At 41.9% G+C, this 22,162-nt stretch overlaps 1 protein-coding gene across 2 annotated transcripts in view; it reads left to right on the top strand.

Moving 5' to 3' along the window:
* Window positions 1-22,162, top strand: part of KAT2B (lysine acetyltransferase 2B) — a 72,212-nt gene that overhangs the window by 10,511 nt on the left and 39,539 nt on the right. For both annotated transcript variants that reach the window (XM_075271379.1, XM_075271380.1), the window contains exons 2-4: window positions 18,061-18,187; window positions 20,242-20,387; window positions 21,479-21,568. In XM_075271379.1, the coding sequence (XP_075127480.1) occupies window positions 18,061-18,187; window positions 20,242-20,387; window positions 21,479-21,568 (363 nt within the window). The remainder of the gene's footprint in view (window positions 1-18,060; window positions 18,188-20,241; window positions 20,388-21,478; window positions 21,569-22,162) is intronic.

Below are 22,162 nucleotides of genomic sequence, written 5' to 3'. Positions count from 1 at the left end.
AAGGGGTTGTTTGCTTTTGTTAGTCTCCAATTGTTAGAAGAGATCAGCTGATCACAGGTATCCAATTGTTCAGACCCTCCACAGTCTGCTCTGAGGAGCCAGCACCCCCACAGGAGAAAATAGGAATTACACTTTTTCCATTCTAATCAAAAGGCCATTGTTGTAACATACAGATGTGTCTCCAGAAGGAGAGGCGCTGTTTACTTCAGCTAGGGCTAGGTTCATATATGCAGAACAGGCTGTTTGGAGCCTCTGGCGCAGAATCTGTCTAAAATCACTGACAAAAAGTGCGGCAAGCCCTACTATTGCCAGGGAGAAAACAATGGATACCTGGCATTATACCCGGTGGGTCCTCGGACTGTTGTCTGTCATAGAAAAGATCTGTCTTGAAATTTTTTTAAAAATCTAACACATAGGAATTTTAGGTCCTTTTTTTTAGGTCCTTTTTTTTAATTAGAAAATGTACATAGTTGCATAGTGCTCCCATATCCAAATCATTGTCATTCCTGGCTTGGTGTTGTATACAGTATATGATAATAATTTGGTGGAATATAAAGAACATGAATCTCCTTTTACACCTTCACCCGTCATTGAGGGGTGCACGTCCCCTATAAACATGTCGTTGTGTGGGATAAGTAAATGACGTTGTGCACGTATGAGGATGTGAGTTAATAAGAGCGGCCAGACATTGAGAGGATTTCTGTATGACTGCCTAAATACACACGGTGGACAGATTGTAATCAGTTCTGTGCCGCTCTCTAGTATCTCCTCTGCCAGCGGGGGGGACATAATCAGAGTCATTGCCGGGCTTATGTCTTTTCTTAATCTTTACTAAGCGATTAAGGCCAGCAGACAGAAACATGACTTTATTAAAGGCAACCACGTAGCGACCGGGTCGATGATTAATTCTAGTTTTTCTCTTTAGTTCAAATTATACAGAATCAGATGGCGTTTTCACGTGTTTTATATTAAGTGTTAGGTCATCAGGGGGGTTTTCTGCTTAATTGGTGACAAGGATGCAGCTTAATCTTCAAGGGGGTCTACTAAAAGACATGAGAGATGTGAAAACTGCTATCTAATATCATCTTTCTGTACTATGATACAGGCTCAAACCCCGAGACTGCACTACTGAGACATTCTGATGACAGCATTTCCTGTTCTGATTTTTGCCAGGTGCTCAGTTTCCTATAGATCATTTTAGAGAAAGGGGGCATTCACAAAGAGGAAGTTGGCACTGATTCTGGCATGATAACTTGTGTCAGAATCTACGCAGAAATAAAGACTCCCATTGACTTCAATGGGTTCCGTTTTCCGCGCGGAACCCATTGAAATTAATGGGACGCTTTATTTCTGCATGGATTCTGACGCCAGTTATCGCGCCAGAATCAATGCCAACTTCCTCCGTGTGGATGCCCCCTAAGGTGCCACCAAGTGGTTGAATGTTGGGCCTTCCGCTGTTTTGTGCAGTTTCAAATTTTTGCAATAATTGTATGGTTTTCCAGGTAAACCACAAGCCGTGTGGACATGAGCCACAGAAACAGTGCAGTACAACATGCCTGTATGGTTTCAGGCCACGTCATGGCTACATCCTAGCAGACATTTCATGGGGTCTTGCCTTCACAGATGCCCTAATGATATGAATAGCTCCTATCTGTCCAGGAGATTTTGGCATTCCATCTATATATTTACTTGACAGCTGATTTACCATTCCTCTTGTCATAAGAAGATGCATGTCTGACCATTGGGGTCCCACCATTGGAGCTCTCACATATCACTTCAATGGGCATCCCAAACCACCTACTTCTCCATTCAAAGACTATAGGACTGGTGGAGACATTTGAGTTCAGTGCTTACTAGAGATGAGTGAGTAGTACTCGATCGAATACCTCCCCTGCATAGTTATTGGTGTACTCTGTCGAATACCACGTGGTAAATGCAGTAAAAATTTGATGCCCCTCCTATGCAGGGAAGGTATTTGATTGAATACTACTCGCTCATCTCTAGTGCTTACCTATTGCTGCCAGTCCTGTAGTTGTGTGGAGTAGCAGGGTAAATGCTCAGCCACCGATTCATTCAGACTCCTTCAACAAAGTGGTTTAAGACCCCTGTTAACGTGGTTTGTTGTGACTCTCTGACGCCTCTTTTTTGCCAAATGTGAGCAATAACCAATCACATTGCAGCAATATTTTTTGTAATGACATAAGACAATGATCTGAGTACTTGTTATATGCACCCGCAGGTCTGTTGTCTGGCCTAAGCCAGTACCTAAGCTTTTTCACAAAAAATAGGGGGTATTCAGATGTAGCAGTTGTGCCAATAGTTGTATAGCAAAAAGCACATTTGGCTCTACTGGAAGTTTAGGTTAGGGCCCCACATTGTAGAAAAGTTACTTTCTTATGCCCCTTGCAGACGACCGTGACCAAGATCAGTGTTTTTCCCAGACAGCACACACGACTGTGAATTATACGGGCGCATGTGTGGGCCGATATCAGGGCTGCAAAATATAGAACAGGTCCTATTCCTGTCCTGTTTTGCGGCTCTGCTTCTGTGGCTCCTATTCATTAAATGAAGGGGGCCATGATAGCACGGGTGGCACACGGGTGACGTCCGCGTGTCCACCAAGTGTGCCCATGCCTTTTAATTCACTGGTTGCACACGATCTTTCTGGGAGGGGGGGGGGGGGGTTGAGCCAAACTCAGGAGTGGCTACAAAAGAAATGGGAAATATATGCGTCTCCCTTCTGCACCTGTTTGTATATAAGTATAACTGAATCACAAAGTCTGTAAAGGAAAACTCTGCAAACTTTCTGTGTAAAGTAATGCTGGAAAATGGCACCTTTTGGCTGCGGTTCGCTACGTGGGTTCTTAACCAAAAGCAGCTTCTCCGCAAAGTGGAGCCTTAAGCCAAGGACACATGTTGCGGAAATACAGCGCTTTTGTTGCAGTTTTTTAAGCCAAAGCCTGGAGTGGATTGAGCAGAAGGGAGAAGTATAAGCGTTTCCTATACATTTCCCATTCTTTTCATAGCCACTCTTGGCTGTGGCTCAAAAAACCACAACAAAAACTGCAATAAAAAAAGCTGCGTGTGGCCTCAGCCTTAGCCTTACTGAGCACCACATGCTATCTGTGACCTTACACAGGAAAAATGGCATGGGTCATTCTCAGGAAACACAGCACAGAACCTGGATAAGAGAGATTATCTGAGAAATCTGTTGTTTGTCCAGATATTTCTGGACGCTACACACTTACTACACATAATGTCAGCAATGTAATTACTTTCCTCTGTTTATAAGTATGTCTCAAGAGATACCGAACTTTAACCACTTCCCCTTCTTGGACATTGCTCCTCTCCTTGGCACGAGTACAAAATTGTAGGCATTTCTCTGTATAAAATTGGCACATGCACCCACGCCCTTCTCCAGCGTTACGCTGTTGCAATAGCTTTATAAATGAGCCCCTTCCCCCAAACATTTCACGCTTCAGAGACGGATTTCAGCATTTACCTATCTAGAAAAAGTGGGTATGAGGGTGCACACATGAAGACTTGCAGTGTTTGGACACATAAGCACCACAGGGTTAATGGTGGACCTGCAAGGATAAATTCTGCGCCTCTGCATTGTCACAAGTACAGAAGTATGTGGCTGCAGAAATTGCTGGTTGTGTGGATTTCAGCCTGGCCGGCCTTGTGTTTACTTGGTGCATGTAAATCGTCTTTCTTATACCAACACACATCTGTTATCCCTCTGGCAGTCTGTGTGCTCTTGGAGTGTGCTGGGGAGGGGGCACTGGAGGAGTGCAGAGTTAGCTTTATTTCGCTTTGGCTCCAGTTGCCTTGTTTTGACAGCTCATGGAGGTGGTGCTTAACTTGTTGCTTCTTCTTCCCAAATGAACACACCCCTCCCCGTTGAGGCTATACATTTTTTAACCTATTATCTCCTGGATCATACTACAGTGAATCTATTATACGTAATTATTTATTTGTTATTGTACATTAAATATATTTTCGACACAATAATCATTTATTTTGTAAATATATATACACATTTTACTTTTAACCGAACACCCAGTTTATTTTTAGAAGAGGATTTGCACCATTGGGAATCATTTTCATATGCGATCTTCAGCTGAGTGACACAGTAATAGAAAGCTGGGACAAAAGCACAAAGAAAAGGGGAGTATTTGCCTTACAGAGCTTATGCATATGAGCTTTCTGCACGCCGAACACTAAAACACGTCTGTATAACACTAATCCCACGAGGGATCAGTTGGACGGTCACAGGCTTTGTGAATTATGTCGTTGAATAAGGAAGTACTATACATAAGGGGAAAAAAGTATATTAAAGTGTATCCTCTAAAAGTAATTGTCCTAATTTCTAAGTGTCTGCCTATATAAAGTCATAACAAGTAACCATGGGTCCCCTAGTAAAACTTGTGGATCCCGCTCTGCCATGTCTACTGTGATGTCACAGTATAGAAATGATGCACATAGTGCTGTCATACTATAGAAACACTGCACAAAGTGGTGTCTCATTACAGGGACAAAGCACACAGTGATGTCATCACACAGCAATAAGGCACACAGTGATGTCACAATACCAGAAAAATACGTTGTTATTAAACACAGTGGGATTATGCGCACAGTGATGCCACAGTACAAGGATACTGCACACAGTGATGTCATAGTACAGGGACAAGGCACATGGTGATGTCACAATACCAGAAAAATACACTGTTATTACAGTACAGGAATAATGCGCATAGTGGGGTTATAATAGTGGGATTATGTACAAGTACAAGGATACAGCGCATACCAATGTCACAATAACCCACAGTAATGTTACAGAACATAAATTATAAAAAAAATAACATTTTGCAGTACAAGGACAATGCACACTGTGATATCAGAAGACGACAGGGATAACGCACACAAAAGATGTCACTATGTTCATTGGGACATAAGAGAATAGAAAAAACAATGTATAATCCTGTCAAATGAAGACATAGATCACGTATGATGTCATAATACAGAGATGTCACAGCACAGAAGTAATTCACTCAGGAGCAGAGTCCATGTGATTCTGTTTTTCACACCACCTCACTAGCTCCTGGTCTTGGCTACGTCAGAATGGCGACCCTCAGCTGTCCCTAGATCCCATGCCTGCTACCCATGTAGTTACTCCCATGTTTGATATACCACAAGTTTACCGATTTTGATGCTACAATCAGGGCTGAGGATCAGAGTGATGGAGTCAGAGCCTGGGCCAATGTTGGGTGAGGTAGAAAAAGGTTCCAACTCTGACTTCAAATAAAAATGATTCATTATTTTTAATAATATTATACAATTATTGGGGTTGTATCATTAAGCTTGTTGCAGATATACTTTTATAGGAATTCAGACGCTAACCTTTTCATGAATTAGAGCATGGCATCTGTCGTTGTCACCTTACGAGGGCCACTGTGGCCACAATGGAGTATGACCAGATCTATTGTATTTTGTGCTTCCTGCTAACTTTCGAGAACATTGTTATATAAATGGATGTGTTTTACACTTCAGCAGATTTTTACAAGAGATACCGCTTTCTGCAGTGTGTTCCAAATATCTAGTCTCATTGTATACATGTACATGACTAGTCTACAAGATGACTCACCCCGGTTATGTGACCACTCTCTCATTTTGTTACTGAAATGTTCCTCTATTTAAAACCTGAACATTGTAGTGGTGACTATGACAGTGACAGAACTGGATTGGCACTACTTATCCCATACACACTAGCTCCATCAAGATCCTCTCTGCACCTGGGACCAACATGGCGGCAGCGCTCAGTAAACTCGGCTAACAAGAGAAGGTCGAGGCACTCACCCATGAAATCCACTGTCTTGTCTGTAACCTAAGTTCAAAGTCACATTCAGTGGGTTTTCAGGAAGAAAGGGGTGTTTTGCACGGAAGTATGGCCGGTGCACAGTGTCGGTGTCTTTCATTGACGGCCAGCGGTAAACTCATGGTTATGTGCAACCAGGTTTACTAGGAGCAGACAGATGTCACCTAAAATCTAAATTAAAATATAAACTGGGAGTGATTTACTAAGAAAAATATACCATATTTATGAAACGTCTCAGGTCAGGGCCCCACCTATCATAAATGTTGAAATTTGGCCGCTAGGCAGCATAATACACAGTGTTTCATAGTCCCCATTGTTTTTGTTTTGCCATTTTTTAGCATTTTATTTTTCCATCCGCTATTAGGACCCAGCTCCAGTATTATTATGGTTTTCTGGTCACACAACAACAAATAAAAATAAAACTCAACAGCTTTTTTTATTAATTTTTTTTTGCATTGAGTAAAAGTCAATGAAAAGTAAGATATGCTATAAAGATGCTTGTATGGTGACTTACTGAGCTTGCTCCTAATACATGCTTGTTTAATATCAGATTGTCATTGTACTTGTTCATTAAAACTATCCTAGTGTTAGAAGGATTTTTATTTCTACAATCAATCCTTTCATGTGCTGGCATGGAGGAGATTGTATTACTACCAAGCACTGATCCAATTTACTTGGCGAGCAGAGAGGAACATGAAACAACTGACCTGATTTACACTTCTTTAAAAATAGTTGTTCTCCATAAATAACTCAAATCCTTCAATTGGTTATTCTTAGGCTGAGGCCCCACGTTGCAGAAACGCATCTTGTTCCGTTGCAGATTTTGCAGCAATTTTTTGAGCCAAAGCCGAGAATGGCTATATAAGGAAAGGGAAATAGAAAGGAAGTTCTTATACGTCTTCCTTCTGTTTAATCCACTCCTGGCTTTGGCTAAAAAAAAAAAAAAAAAAAAAAAAAAGCAGCATAATCTTCAACGAAAAAGCAGTTTTTCTGCAAAAACCGCAGCGTTTTACGGTAACTGCAAAGTGGATGAAATTCTAGCGAATTCCATACACGTTGCAGAAAAATATGCATAGCAGAAACGCTGCGATTTGCAAAACCGTTTGCAAAAACAGCTTATCAATTATTAGAGATGAGTGAGTAGTGTTCGATCGAGTAGGTGTTCGATCGAATACTATGGTATTCGAAATACTCAAATTGCTATACATTCTGCCAATCAACGCTGGTTCTTCTCTTACCTTTAGAAGTCTTCTCCGTGCAGCGTCCCCGCGACGTCTTCCAGCTAGAATTCACTCTGCCTAGGCAGAGCCGACTGTGCATGCGCGGGCATGCCCTTGCATGCGCAGTCGGCTCTGTTCAGGCGTCGGGCAGGGCCGACCGCGCATGCGCAGTCGGCTCTGCCTAGGCCCCGATGCCTAGGCAGAGTGAATTCCAGCTGGAAGAAGACGCGGGGGCGCTGCGCCGGGAGAAGACTTCAAGGAGAATCCAGCCCGACCGTGACTTGTGGACTTGGTAAGTATAATGTTATCGAATTTTGCGTACCCCTGAAATGAGCATTTCCCCCATAGACTATAATGGGGTTAGAAATCCAGTCGAACAGTGTGCGGCTGTTCGAATCGGATTTCGAACCTCGGACATTTTAGTGTTCGCTCATCTCTATCAATTATATCTATGGAAATGCTGGAGGGTTTCCTGTAGGTACAGTATAATGGAAACAAAAAGAGGAAACAGGAAAACTTTCTGCTTCTATTATATCTAGAGGGAAACCACCGGCGTTTAGGTAGTTATAATTGACATGTTGCGATTTCCAAAACCACAACGATTTGGGAAATCACAGCGTGCCCACTGCGTGTATCTTTCTGCAAAGTCGGGATGGGATTTGCCAGAATCCCACCCACTTTGCTGTGACTGTAAAATGCCACGTTTTCTTCTGCAGCGTTTCCCCCAGCATCTAGTTTGTCTAAATTTTGGACAGTATTAGTAAATCTGCCCCATGGTGTGGATTTTAATGTCAGTTCTTTGTACAGATTTTCAGTATGTATTCCCTGTATAGCATTTTAATGAGAGATGTGAAATCTGCCACAAAATCCTTGACAAGACAATGACCAAATCTGCATGTGGATTTAGAGCAGAAAATCAGTAGCATACACTTGTTTGTGTACTTATAGCCTAATTCCCTGCACGACATAGAAGTACAATGCTCTTGTAACCAAAGCTGGATAGATATACGCTTTAATAAAAAGTACCTGCTGATCTGATCTCTGATCTGGTGATCTATTATGTTAAATTGTTGGGCCCACTTGTCAGGTTAATTTATGTGCGCCTTAAGTAACAGATTATTCAATAGTTTTATAAAACCGCACCCCTGTCAGTTCAGCCTGGTGCTTTTTGGATCAAATATTTCATAAAGCCATTTCAGCGTATGATTCATTGCCATTATCTGCTTCATCTAATGTTTTATGGCCAACACCCAAGTAGTATCTTGTGAAACATTAATCGCATAGGTTTAGGTTTGATGTTTGTCAGTGACTATTGGCTGTTATTAGGGTTGCAACTTTTTTTTTTTTTTTAATGTAGCTGAGCTGTATCTACAATTACTATGTACAGTATATTGTTACAAATGAAGTCTACATCACTAGCCACGGTCTATTATAGAGGCTTGGGCTGCACTTACATTGTTTTTTAAGGCTAAGGCCCCACGGGACACATCGCGGTTCTTCCTGCAGCACTTTGATTAGAAAGTTCACAGAGTTTTCCTCCGCAAATTTTCTGATCCAACTATATCTACAATATAATTGACATGCTGTGATTTCCAAAACCGCGTCAGTTTTGGAAATCGCAACGTGTCCAACCCGTGGGGCCCCGGCCTCAAACTTCATGACATGAAATAGTGATGCCGATTTGATGGGCTGTGTGTCCGCTCTTGGGGCACACTTGTTACAACCATATAGGGTACAATGATGATTATGCACAATTTCAGTACCCAACACAGGGGCTCTGTATTATCCCAAACATTTTGTCAAAACTAGAATAGATTTTTAGGTATTTTTTGTTGTTGTGTTGTTGCTTTGTTGGAATTTAATAGCAGTTTTAGGGAAAATAACTGAATGCAGGCCAAATTTAGTGTTGTATGTATCGGTGCCATCTCTGGATAGATGTGATGGTGATATGTGACCTAGCTCATAGTGAAGAACTACATATAAGCTACATAATGTGTCAAAGGAGCTGCATGGAATATACATAATAACAAAAGAAAGTGAGATTTTGTCCCATAAATCAAATGGATGTAAAGATGAAAGCGCTAAAGTCAACGGAAATGGCAGATTTTGATCTTTTCGGTTGAGAATTAGTGACCACCATAAAGTCCCCATTAGACAGGTTGATAATAATGGCTTTATCAGCAAGGAGTGCTCCTAGGAATACTCATTCCTTATAGTTGACCTGTCTCATACGTAGAGTTGCCGATCGCTGACCAAGGAGCAAACGCTTGCCGGTTGGCTGACTTAATCTTTTATATAGGATTAAAGATGGCGATTATCAGCAGCCCATCACTCTATATGATCAGATATCAGCTGCCAATAATCCATGCAGCCCAATGGGGCAGAAACTGTAGAAATCCTTCTTCCTCCCCATTCAATTTGCGTTGGCTAATGTCTATTCTGACCAGTGCAAATGAATGCTGATCAATGTGTTTTCTCGTTGATCAGCACTCTGGTCGAGATCTGGTTGTGAAGAACAGTCCTACGACTATTGTTTGTGATCTTTGTGGTGGATTCATTCATCCATTGTAATCTGAGATGACATGTGTATGGCGTGATCAGCCACTATGTACAAGCGCTCCATATTCTTTAGACTTTCCCCCGACATACAAGTCTGGCATGGTACAAACAACCCAACAGGTTATCGACCAGCCGCATTGTGAGGGATCATAGTCTTATGTATATGGCCTGATTTTTTTTTCTCAACAGTTTTACACATTAAAGTAAAATATCCACTAAATTCTACAGTAAAAACTCACTGTTAGATTTCACCGGCCTAAAACAAGAAGTGCAGACCAAAATAGACAAGTCACCAGGTCCAGATGGCGTACACCCACGTGTTCTTCAGGAATTGCATGCTGTGATAGTTTCCCTTTGTGACATTGTGATACAGTCTGTTATTCAAGTGTATATTAAATGGAGTTTCAGTATCAAACAGGACTGGTCAGAAAGTTTCTTCTTACAGTAATAAAAAGAGGGATAAACCTAAGACTTGAGACACTACTTCAGGGTTATCTAACCTATTAAAGCCTTTCCTTACATTGGTGGATATCCGACTCTGCATCCCCACTGACTTGCTTCTTAAAGGGACAGTGACGTTCTTGCTAGCACCTGCAGCATCTCCATAGTTTATATGGGGTTGCATGCTGGGTCATTTCCAGAACCCTGTACTTTTCATAGTGACTGCTCCATGTATTGCAACTTTTTCCCAATTCAAGTCAAGATTGAAATAGAAAGATTCTCTTTAAAAAAGTGTAAAAAATAATCCAGGGGCAAAGTGTTTCAAGGGGCTTAAAGGGGTTGTCTAGCAAAAATATTTTACTGCACATGAAATGGAAAAGCATTGACCTCACCAACCTACCTATTCCAGCCTCCAGTTGTGTCCCAGTTTAAGCGCCTGGTCCTGGCAGCTACACTTCCATGTTCAATCCAACATAGAAGTTAAAATTCCCCTTCTTCTTCAAGTAGATGACCAATGATGTGATAAAAGGAGCGAGCTGTCTGCCTCAGGTTAATAGCTAAGCCAATCCAAGTGATTTGGAGGATGATAAGGATATTGGGTTAGCTATTGAACTGAGGCAACCAGGCTCCTGCATCATGTCACTGGTCACATAGAGGTAGGGGGTATCTTGTGTAATGACCAACAAAGAAGTGCGAGCTGCCTGGATTAGAAGACCGGCACTAAAACGTAAGTTCAGTGATCCAAATTTGTTATGCCTTGTACTCCAGTTTTATAGATCTACAAGGCAATATTTTAACTTCACCGCCTTTGCCAATGTCCCAAAAAACCTAATACCCAGAGTTACAAATGTATCATCATTCACACCAGAAATGTAGCGTAAATGATGTGGGAGTGCACAGCCCGACAGATGGTACCCCTCTTTTATGAGGAGGGTATGCCTTATCATATATGAGGCTCAGCCTCCGCTGACTTTGAGGCAGTGCCGCACCTCCCATGAGGCGACCTGAAGCGACCGCTTCAGGCGGCGCTATGCCAGGGCCCCAGGGAGGGCAGCATTTTTGATTACCTAAGCCAGTCCAGGACAAGCTGTCCTGGACTGGCTTAGCACCGAGCGATGGATTGGGGAGGCCGCTGAAGCAGCGCTGCTCCAGCAGCCTCCCCTCACGCTCAGGCAGAGAGCAGGTCCTCTCCCTGCCGGCGAACGCTGCTAAGCCCCGCCCCTTTGCTTCGCCCCACCCCTTCGAGCTCCAGTCCCTCCTCCGGGTGGGGGGACGGCTTTCTGTAGTTCGCCTCGGGCGGCGAAAGGGGCAGGTTCACCCCTGCTTTGAGGCTATGAGGACCAGAATCAGTAATGCCAATTTCATAAAAATTCCCCAATGATTTTACGTCATATACAATAAAGTATTTTTCTTTGACTAGGCAACCCCTTTAAGTGAGGGTATCTGGGATTATTATGGCATGTCATTGATTCATTCAGACAAATATCATTTAACTTTTATGAACAAATATGTTATAAATATCAGACAAACCAGTCTATCAGTATCAGAACGTATTAAGATTGGGTCCAAGTCACTGGTTGGTAACAGGAGTCCTGCTCCTTTCGGAGTATGTATTAGTGACCTTGGTTTCAAGAGGAATTTTTTTCCATTTTTGCAGATATTACCGAACCGCAGAATGTATTTGACATAGAACAAGATATTGATTTACAGAGGGTTTGGAGAAATTGAAAGCTTAGGATAAGAAAAAGCAAATTACATAGAGTACAAAAAAATGTAATATAAGGTTATCTTACTTACGTGAGAACAAATGTCATCATTACAGAGAAGAGAACATTTCTTTCTAAAGTCCCTGGAATGACCTTTTCTGTGAAGTTTTAATATTCTGTTCACTATAAATGCGCTTTGTGACAGTGGCCGCCATTACTGCTCCTACTGGGGTTGTCTTTTATGCTCCAAAAATAATGCGCTATTATGTCGCTGCTTAAAGGGGCTGTCTGGAAATAGACTGAACAATAAAAATACCACTAGCGGCAGGAATTTTTTTTTGTTTATATTATTTAGCTGGTTCCTGAAGTAAACCTTTATAGAGTTGTAAATACATTTTTTGCAATTATTTCATTCTATATTTTCATGGGACAACACTGAAGATATGATACTTTGATACAATGTACAGTAGTCAATGTACAGCTTGTAAATTTGGTTTGCCATCACAATTAAAGATGAGCGAACAGTAAAATGTTCGAGGTTCGATATTCGTTTCGAGTAGCCCCTCAATATTCGACTACTCGAATCGAATATCAAACCCTATTATAGTCTATTGTGGGAAAATGTTCGTTTCAGGGGTAGGCAACATTCGATCAAATTATACTTACCAAGTCCACGAGTGAGGGTCGGGCTGGATCCTCCGAGAAGTCTTCTCCGTGCAGTGTCCCCGCGGCATCTTCCGGCTCTGAATTCACTCTGCCAGGCATCGGGCCTGGGCAGAGCCGACTGCGCATGCCTGCACTACAAGCGGACATGCGCAGTCGGCTCTGCCCAGGCCCGATGCCTGGCAGAGTGAATTCAGAGCCGGAAGACGCCGTGGGGAAGCTGCACAGAGAAGACTTCTAAAGGTAGGAGAAGAACCAGCGTTGATTGGCCGACTGTATAGCATTCGGCCAATCAATGCTGGCTCTGCATCAAACTTTTACATTCGAATAGCGAGTGGTACTCGATCGAGTACGAGTATTTCGAATACCGTAGTATTTGATCGAATACCTACTCGATCGAGTACTACTTGCTCATCTCTAATCACAATCATTCAACACACAGCCATTAATGTCTAAAGTAAAAATGGACACATTTTGCCTCAAGTGTTAGTATTTTGTGTGGTTACCATTATTTTCCAACACTGCATTAATCCTTTTGGGCATGGAGATCAATAGCGCATCACAGGCTGCCACTGGAATCCCCTGTCCCTCCTCCATGATGACATCACGGAACTGGTGGATGTCAGAGACCTTGTGCTCATCCACCTTCCGTTTGAGGATGTCCCACAGATGCTCAATAGGGTTTAGGTCTTTAGAAATGCTTGGCACCCACAGTTTCTTTGGCAAGGCAGTGGTTGTCTTGGAGGTGTATTTGGGGTGGTTATCATGATGGAATACTGCCCTGCGACCCAGTTTCTGGAGGGAAGAAATCATGTTCTGCCTCAGTATGTCACAGTACATGTTGGCATTCATGGTTCTCTCAATGAAATCATGCAGCCCCAAATCATGGCAATCCCACCACCATGCTTGATTATAGGCTAGATACACTTGTCTTTGTGCTCCTCACCTGGTTGCCGCCATACACGACTGACACCATCTGAACCAACTAAGGACATGATTCCAGTAATCCATGTCCTTAGTCTGCTCGTCTTCAGCAAACTGTTTGCGGGTTTTCTTGTGCATCATCTTTAGAAGAGACTTCCTTCAGGGTCAACAGCCATGCAGACCAATTTGATGCAGTGTGCGGTGTATTATCTGAGCACTGGCAGGCTGCTCCCCCCCACCCCTTTCACCTTTGCAGTAATGCTAGCAGCACTAATATTTTGCAAAGACAACCTATGGATATGTCGCTGAGCTTGGGCACACTTGGTTGACTATGTCGAGGGTGTACTCACTTTTGTTGCCAGGAGTTTAGACATTAATGGTTGTATGTTGAGTTATTTTCAAGGTACAACAAATTTACACTGTTAGGGTGCCTTCACACGATGTAACGTGCCGCGTGATCTGGCACGTATACGGTGTGTGAGAGTTTTTGCTCCGTAAAGGCTCCCATTGATTTCAATGGGAGTTAGGATCGTATACGCCGCAAAATCACGGCCGCAAAATAACGCGGCATATATGATCCTAACTCCCATTGAAATCAATGGGAGCTTTTACGGCGCGCAAACTCTCACACGTCGTATATGTGCCAGATCACGCGGCACGTTACATCGTGTGAAGGCACCCGTATACAAGCTGTACACAGACTACTTTACATTCTATCAAAGTATCGTATCTTTAGTGTTGTCTCATGAAAATATATAATGAAATAATGACAAATATATGAGGGGTGTACTCAGCTATATAGTTAGGCCCCACAGTTACAAGTTGGACATCATGGTTGCACATGTGATTTTGGTGTAGACTTTATGCAACATGGTTGTTTTGTTGGCATTATATCAGTAATGGAACAGGCACATTGTGACGTTCCTTGTGGAAATGAAAACAAAATAATCACAAATGTATAATAAAAAAAAATAAATCCCTGAACAGTAACAAAAAGCATTACAAGTGTAACAAGAAGAAAGCGGAATTGTGAGCCCTGAACATTAAACAAGTATACAATGCAATAATACATCTTAGAAAGTAGCGGCACAAAATGGAATATTTTTTTTATATTGTACTGATATATAGACTAAAGGTAGAAAATTATTTCACCTCCCCCTGCAAAAAGGATTCTTGAAATCAATTATTTCCTATAACCCAGATTGTGTCTAAGGAAGAATATAAAAACAACCAAAAAAAGGCTTGCTCCTCAAGACCCAAAGGGATTGCGTATTCTCCTTAACAAACATGATAAATATCCATAAGCAATCTATGGATCCAAAGATGAGTGACAGTAAGCTTTTTTTTATCTGTTGCTGCTATATCTAACATAGGACCACCCTCATTTGGCTGACATCAAAATAAAAAGGTATGGTTCTCAGAAGGCGGGAGTAATAAAAAATTGTGTGAAAAATTCTAAAACTGTCTGTGGCACTAAGAGCCGGTCACACGGTGGAATCTGCTGCTGATTTTGAGGCGGATTCCACCCTAAAATCAGCGTCAGATTCCAGCCTGATTCGCGTCCCATTGGAGAGAGATGGCAGCAGGGTGCAGAAAAAATAAGCGTCCTGCTCAATCTCACAGTGGGTTCAGCCACAGAGTCCGCGGCTTGCAACCACTTATCTGCGCTTAATGAAGAGGAATCATAGTTACATAGTAAATGAGGTTGGATGACGACATCACTCCATCAAGTCCACCCTATAACCCTACAATCCCTACAGTGTTGATCCATCGGAAGGCAAAAAAAAACCATGAGGTTTATGCCATTTGCCTCATTTCAGGGGAAAAAATTTCTTCTCTACTCCAATCTGGCAGTCAGTATAAAACTCTGGATCCTTAAAATTCAGACTGGATCTAAATCTGGACTCTGTGTCCTTTAAATCTAGAATCCATAACCTGTAATATTATTCTGTTTGAGAAATCCTTATCCCTATTTTTTTTTTTTTGTAGCATGAACTCATCCTAAAGGGTTAAAGGGAAAGTATCAGTTCAGTTTGATAAACATGCAGCGTGTCATCGAGCAGGAAAAACTAAGCACATATATCATTTTTTGAGAAAAGAGAAACGATTTAGCATTAGGGAAAATTTGCATGACCGTTAACAATGTCCATTGTTCTCATCCGTCAGTTCTTCAATCATGTTGTCTCCGGTGGGTGGTCTCTCTCAGTGATTGACAGTTAACCCTGTGTATGTACTCATGTAAGAAAGACCGGTGAGTTATTGCGTGGCACCGCCTACTGGACCCCAAAACTCAAAATGAGAATTAGACTATGAAGTTAGAAATTATATCAATCTGCTCATCTCCGTCCTCTCCACAACATTATATATAACGTGGTTTTATGTTATTGTATTGGTATATTGTATTTATGGAATATAATTTATTAAAGCAGAATTTCACACAAGGGAAACATAGGAATCTTGCCTAAATCTTTAAGGCATTTACTGAAGCGTAGCCCTAGTCGTGTCCCCAGCTGTGTGGTGTAATGGCTGGACTCAGGTGCTCCCTCCCCGCCACACAATATGATCATACTCCAGCTCCCCTCCCTGGTGGCTTGTGGTTGTGTTTTATTGCCTTCCAGGAAAGTGCTAACCATATCATTAATTTGCATAAAGACTGTGAACGTGTAAGCGATGGGAGGCAATTCATTTCCTTCAGTTTAGGAGACGCCATCTCTCCATCACTTCTTAGTGTGATACTTGCTATATTAATTTGCTAGAGTGAGAATTGCCAGGATCCAGGAATGAATGTTTTGATGTAGAAACCTAATGGTTAGTGGTAAATAGGATTATGATATAAGATTTCTCTGCAGTCAGTGATATCATTTATTATACTTACATTCTTTCCACCTGCTGTAAATGAAATATTTAACTGCAACAATTCACATTTTAATCTAAAGTTTAAAATAATTTGCTAAAACTAGGCTTACTTTATACTGCACTGGGACTTTAAGATTGGTTGCAAAACTGTTCTTGATAGGCAGGTCTTTTTCTGTAGCTTATGTGGGGAGGTCAGCAGGGACCTGTCTAGCGGACACTTTTCCACGTAACCAGCTCTTTTAGGCTGAACTCCCATGTTGCGACAACGCTACACTACATGGGGCCTTAGCCTTAAATAGTTTTCTTCTAAACTTTACTTTGTTTCATAGTAAAACATACCTGTCGTCCTTTGTAATGTGGGAGCCATCATTGTCATTATTTCATTACCTTGGTTAAAGGGATTCAATCATTAGGAAGCAATTTTTTGTCCCTAGCACATAGGAATAGCCTTAAGAAAGGCTAGTCTTTTGCTACCTTTAGTTGTCATATCCACGCTGCCGTTCCGTAGAAATCCCGGTTTTCTACTGTATGCAAATGAGTTCTCTTGTAGCACTGGGGGCAGTCCTCAGTGCTCAAACAGCACGGGGGCATCTCCAATGCTGCGAGAGAACTCTCCAGCACCGTCTCTATCTTTGCCTGGAATGGCCTCTCCCTACATCTTCTTCCAGCACTGACTTCAAACTTCTAGGCATGCGCTGTCGGCTCTGCCATCAGGCCTCAGGCAGAGCGACTGCGTATGCCCGCGGCCATTTTCCTGTGTTTTTCTTGTGGCTGCTTACACAGCAAGCTAGAGTAAGCGGCCACAAGAAAATGGCTGCGGGCATGCACTGTCTGCTCTGCCCGAGGCCTAGAAATTTGACCGCTAGCGCCAAAAAAAGACGCAGTGAGAGGCCGTTCCAGGCGAAGATAAAGGCGGTGCTGGAGATTTCTCTCACAGCATTGGGGACGCCCCCAGTGCAGCAAGAGAACTCATTTGCATACAGAAGAAAACCAGGATTTCTACCGAACGGTGCTGCGAAGAAGACATCTAAAGGTAGTAGAAGAATAGCTTTTCTTAAGGCCATTCCTACATGTTATCATGAAAAAATGTCTTTTTAATAATTGAGTCTCTTTAAGGCATCATAGGTATACTGATAGGCTACCTACAAAGGGCAGCTTTTCAAAGATACCCATTTTGTTTGTGGTGTGCTAAAATTTCCAGAGCTCTTTGTAGGATACACTGTTTCCATAACTTTTTTTTTTTTTACTTCACTTGCCATTATGTACTCACTGCCACCACAGACAGATGGGTATTGTGCTCACAGTCATTTATTGTTTCCTTTTTAGCTGAATGTAAGTGCCTTTATAGGCATTTGGGTATATTTTATGGTATATTTTGGAATAACTTTAAAGATTAAAGATATGACTGTTAGTCTCTGTTTACACCACATTTTATGTTCCAGACAGGGAATCAGTTTTTTTGATGGATCCAAGAAAAAAAAAAAAGATTTGTTTGCATGGATTTAAAAACCCAGTTATCATGTGACTTGCGCTCAGTTCTTCAGTATTGGTCTCCATCTCTCGCTTTGTCTTGCCACCAGTGGAAATTTGCAGCTTAAACAGATTGTCCATTCCCAAGAAAATCCCCCCCAATAATAGATACTTAAAGTGTTTGGTGAGAACTTGCTAAAGAAAATCAGTTGTAATCACATTGAATAAGACATTAGGAAAGTACTATTAAATCCTTGCTATGTGCTTATCTTGTGAAGTAAGAGGTTAATAACAAGACATTACATGTAACTTTGCATTTAGTAACAAGATATCTCCATTTCAGGCTGATGAAACTTGTAAATGTAATGGATGGAAGAACCCCAATCCTCCTCCCACACCACCCCGAATGGATTTCCAGCAGACAGTTGTGCGTCTCACTGAGCTGTGTCGTAGTTGTTCTCACACACTTGGTAAGGAACATTTAGGAGAATTAGAGCACCTCTCTGTCATGTTTGTGGGTGTACTTTAGGGGCATGAATGTGATCCCATGATGTCTTAAAGGGGTACTCCCACCTCACATACTCAGCAGTCTTCACTCTTGTAAAATCTTCTTTCTTCCTGGTTGCTTGCATCATTTGGTGGGCGGGGTTTCACAGGCAACCTGCCGTTTAGCTCCGCCCCCGAATTCACGTGTAGCTCCGCCCACCCATATTGGACTATGAAGTACAGGCAGCAGCAACTCCATTCTGTGTTACATACAGAGACTGCCTGTCTCTGCCATAATGAACACAACTGAATTAGCTAGCCTGATAACTGGGAGAACAGAAGAAATGAAAGCAGCTCCTCTCCTCTATCTGAGAGCAGGAAGCTAGGTCACGTGGCGTAGACACAGGAATAGCTAGAAACACAGGCTCGCTTCCTGCACTTAGCCCCTCCTCCCCCCCCTGAGAGCAGCAGATACATCATTTGACTCAGGAGCAGCTAGGTCAGGGCTGTGGCCACAAAGAATTGAATAAAGTAAGATAGTGGACAAACAAAGCAGTTTTGCTGAAGCAGTGTATTTAGGAAAAGTCTTACATCCACATTAACCAGCAGTATAGATAGGATCCTTGTGATAGGACAACCCCTTTAATGTTGAGGAGAGTAAATGGAGGACACAGAGCTAGGCTTGGAAATTCTTACAATGTACAGTGCAAAACTGAACTAAGCTTTTATAGAACGATTGCTACAGAATTTATAATTGTAAAACAACAAGATTTCACTAATACAATTGATTTTTAATTAATATTTAATTAATATCAGAATTAACAGGCTTGGTTGCACATGGCCCTGAAGGTGTTTCCTCACCACAGACTTTCATAGCTATGACGTCAGCTGTCAGACCCAATCCTATGAGGTTTTCCAACCACAGACGTTGATGGCATGTTTATAGGGTATGCTGTGAGTATATGGTCATTTGGGATTCAGCTGCTGAAACTCACACAGTGTCCAGAATTAAAGGGATCCTATCATTGGATACTCTTTTTTTCTGACTAACACATAGGAATAGCCTTAATAAAGACTATTCTTCTCCTACCTTTAGATGTCTTCTCCGCGTCGCCATTTGGTAAAAATCCCGGTTTTCTTCTGTATGCAAATTAGTTCTCTCACAGCACTTGGGGCGGTCCCCAACGCTCAAACAGCACTGGGGGCGTCCCCAATGCTGCGAGAGAAATCTCCAGCAACGTCTCTATCTTCTTCTGGAACTTCTTCTCCCTGTGTCTTCTTTCATCCTGGGTTTCAATCTTCTAGGCCCGATGGCAGAACCGACTGCATATGCCTAGAAGATTGAAACTCAGGACAGAAGAAAACACAGGGAGAGGGCATTCCAGAAGATAGGGGCATCACTGGAGAGTTCTCTCGAAGCATTGGGGATGCCCCAGTGCTGTTTGAGCGCTGGAGACCGCCCCCAATGCTGTGAGAGAACTCATTTGCATACCGAAGAAAATATGGATTTCTACGGAATGGCGGCGTGGAGAAGACATCTAAAGGTAGGAGAAGAATAGCCTTTCTTACGGAAATTCCTACGTGTTAGTTAAAAAAGGGTATCCAATGATAGGATCCCTTTAAGGAGATAAAGTGCTAGCCTAAATACATGCACTTATAAGTATCTCTACTACAGATGTGCCCAGCTTGGTACAATGTCAAGACCTGCAACATAGACCCATACAAGTGAAATAGGAAGTAAAATAGTGCTGGACTAGGACTAGTACTGTGTTTGGGAGAGGCCAAAGGGACCATTGTACAGCATCTAGTGCTTTACTTCCAACTTCATGTGTAGGGTCAACTTTCAACTCATCAGATAATGATGTCTATTCTAAGAATAGGCCACTTAAAAGCTTTGTAATGAGATGTAATAAAGAAATGTTGTCAATTAGATTGGGCCAGTTTTGACATTTTCATCTTCCACATACAGACATGCTGTACCGAGTAGGATCGCTCACAGATTCAGTAATGTCTTCTAATCTCTGTTACTGTTTTTCAGCTTCGCATGTTTCCCATTTGGAGAATGTGTCGGAAGAGGAAATTAATAGACTCCTAGGGATTGCTTTAGATGTGGAATACCTGTTCACTTGTGTGCACAAGGAAGAAGATGCTGATACCAAACAAGTCTATTTCTATCTCTTTAAGGTATTGCAAACTGTTCTGATATTGTTACAGATGCATTTATATGGTCAGATACTATTTTTGTGCCCCGGGGTTTGATCTACAGCGGACCTTATATGGCATCTACAAATCTGCTCCTATATTCTTGTACACATAGAGGCAAAAGACCGTCATTCTCTACCTAAAACGATAATTGTATTACATGTGAATATTATTTATCTTTTACAGTTATATGGGTTTTTATTATTTTGGTATAAGGACAATAGTAAAGGGATTTTCTGGGATCATTAAAAAAAATTGTGGTATCTGGTATCAGAGGAACTAGAAATAAAAATAACTGTACTCGCCCCTTCAATTATCCTCCGCCCCAGAAGTTCCTGCTGGTTTCTGCTGACTTCCTTCAGAAATCCTGGGCTGTACACATTGATGTGACCACTGCAGCCAGTCACTGGCCTTATGTTGGTATTAGTTTACGTGGCTGTGATTTTCGTACCCTCTGACTGCTGGTCACTAGGGTTGAGCCAATCTTGAGATTTCAGGATCATTTTTAAAATCTGATTTCCGATCATTTTCCATTCGAACCCAATCCCAATTCCGATCCCAATGCAAGTCAATGGGATTTTTTTTAATAATTGAAGATCAGATTTTAAAAACGATCCTATTTACTACACAGCTTGGAGTCTAAAAATTGAACGCTTTAATTGTTAGACTCCACACTATGTAGTGATTAAATAAAATCCTCTGGCTACTTAGTCCCCCCCTACTGTCCACTTACCTCCACAGATCGCTGGTCCAGTCCCCGCTGTTCTCGCTCCTCTTGTCGCCTCGCTGCCCTAGGAAGAAGGTGGGGCTTGTGGCTTAGGAGAGTGTGGGCGGGTACCGGGCAGGGAGATGTGAGTGCATCACTCATGTCTCCCCTCCTTTTTAAGCGGATAAGATTTTCCGTTTTCCAGGTCCCTAAGCGAACCCAAAGAACGGAAACCTGAACATTAGTGTTAGAGCCACTTACAATCCTGCTAGACCATTCTAGGCCATTTCCATTCCAAATGTATAAGCTAGGGTAGCCAATAAAGACCAATTCCTACTTTGTCTAACCTTTTACTCTTCACATTCAGCTTTTAAGAAAATGTATTCTTCAAATGGGGAAACCTGTAGTGGAAGGATCTCTGGAGAGTCCACCATTTGAGAAGCCCAGCATTGAACAGGTAATAGATGTTATGGTGGTTATTTCCTTACTAGATAAATGCTTTTCACCCTGGAATCATTTGCTATAGACCGGTCTTTCAGCCAGCTATACTTTTGACGGTGCCTTTGCTTTTTCTGCATCTGTAGCACGGTTTACACAGAACATATTCTTCAAATTTGAACAGAAATTAGAAAACTTGTAAAAGATTCAGCTCACCCATAAGATTTAGAAAGTTTAAAGATGATGTGTTCCTGGGAGACTCGGAAACTGGCAGGACTTTAACCAGTAATGCAGTAGAATCCAATAGTGGTAAAAAATCCAGCTCCACCAGGCGACACGATGAAAATTTGTTAAAAAATAACTTTTATTGTTACATTCCAATAAAAAATGTTACAAAGTAACATCCAGTGGACGGTCAGAGATATCGCATGAAAAAAGGCTACACGTTTCCGGACATAACGTGTCCCTTCTTCCTGGCCAGGAAGAAGGGACACGTTATGTCCGGAAACGTGTAGCCTTTTTTCATGCGATATCTCTGACCGTCCACTGGATGTTACTTTGTAACATTTTTTATTGGAATGTAACAATAAAAGTTATTTTTTAACAAATTTTC

This window comes from Leptodactylus fuscus, chromosome 4 (genome assembly GCF_031893055.1).
Source record: "Leptodactylus fuscus isolate aLepFus1 chromosome 4, aLepFus1.hap2, whole genome shotgun sequence".
In the NCBI taxonomy this organism is placed as follows: domain Eukaryota; kingdom Metazoa; phylum Chordata; class Amphibia; order Anura; family Leptodactylidae; genus Leptodactylus; species Leptodactylus fuscus.
This window is presented reverse-complemented; position numbering and strand designations above follow the sequence as displayed.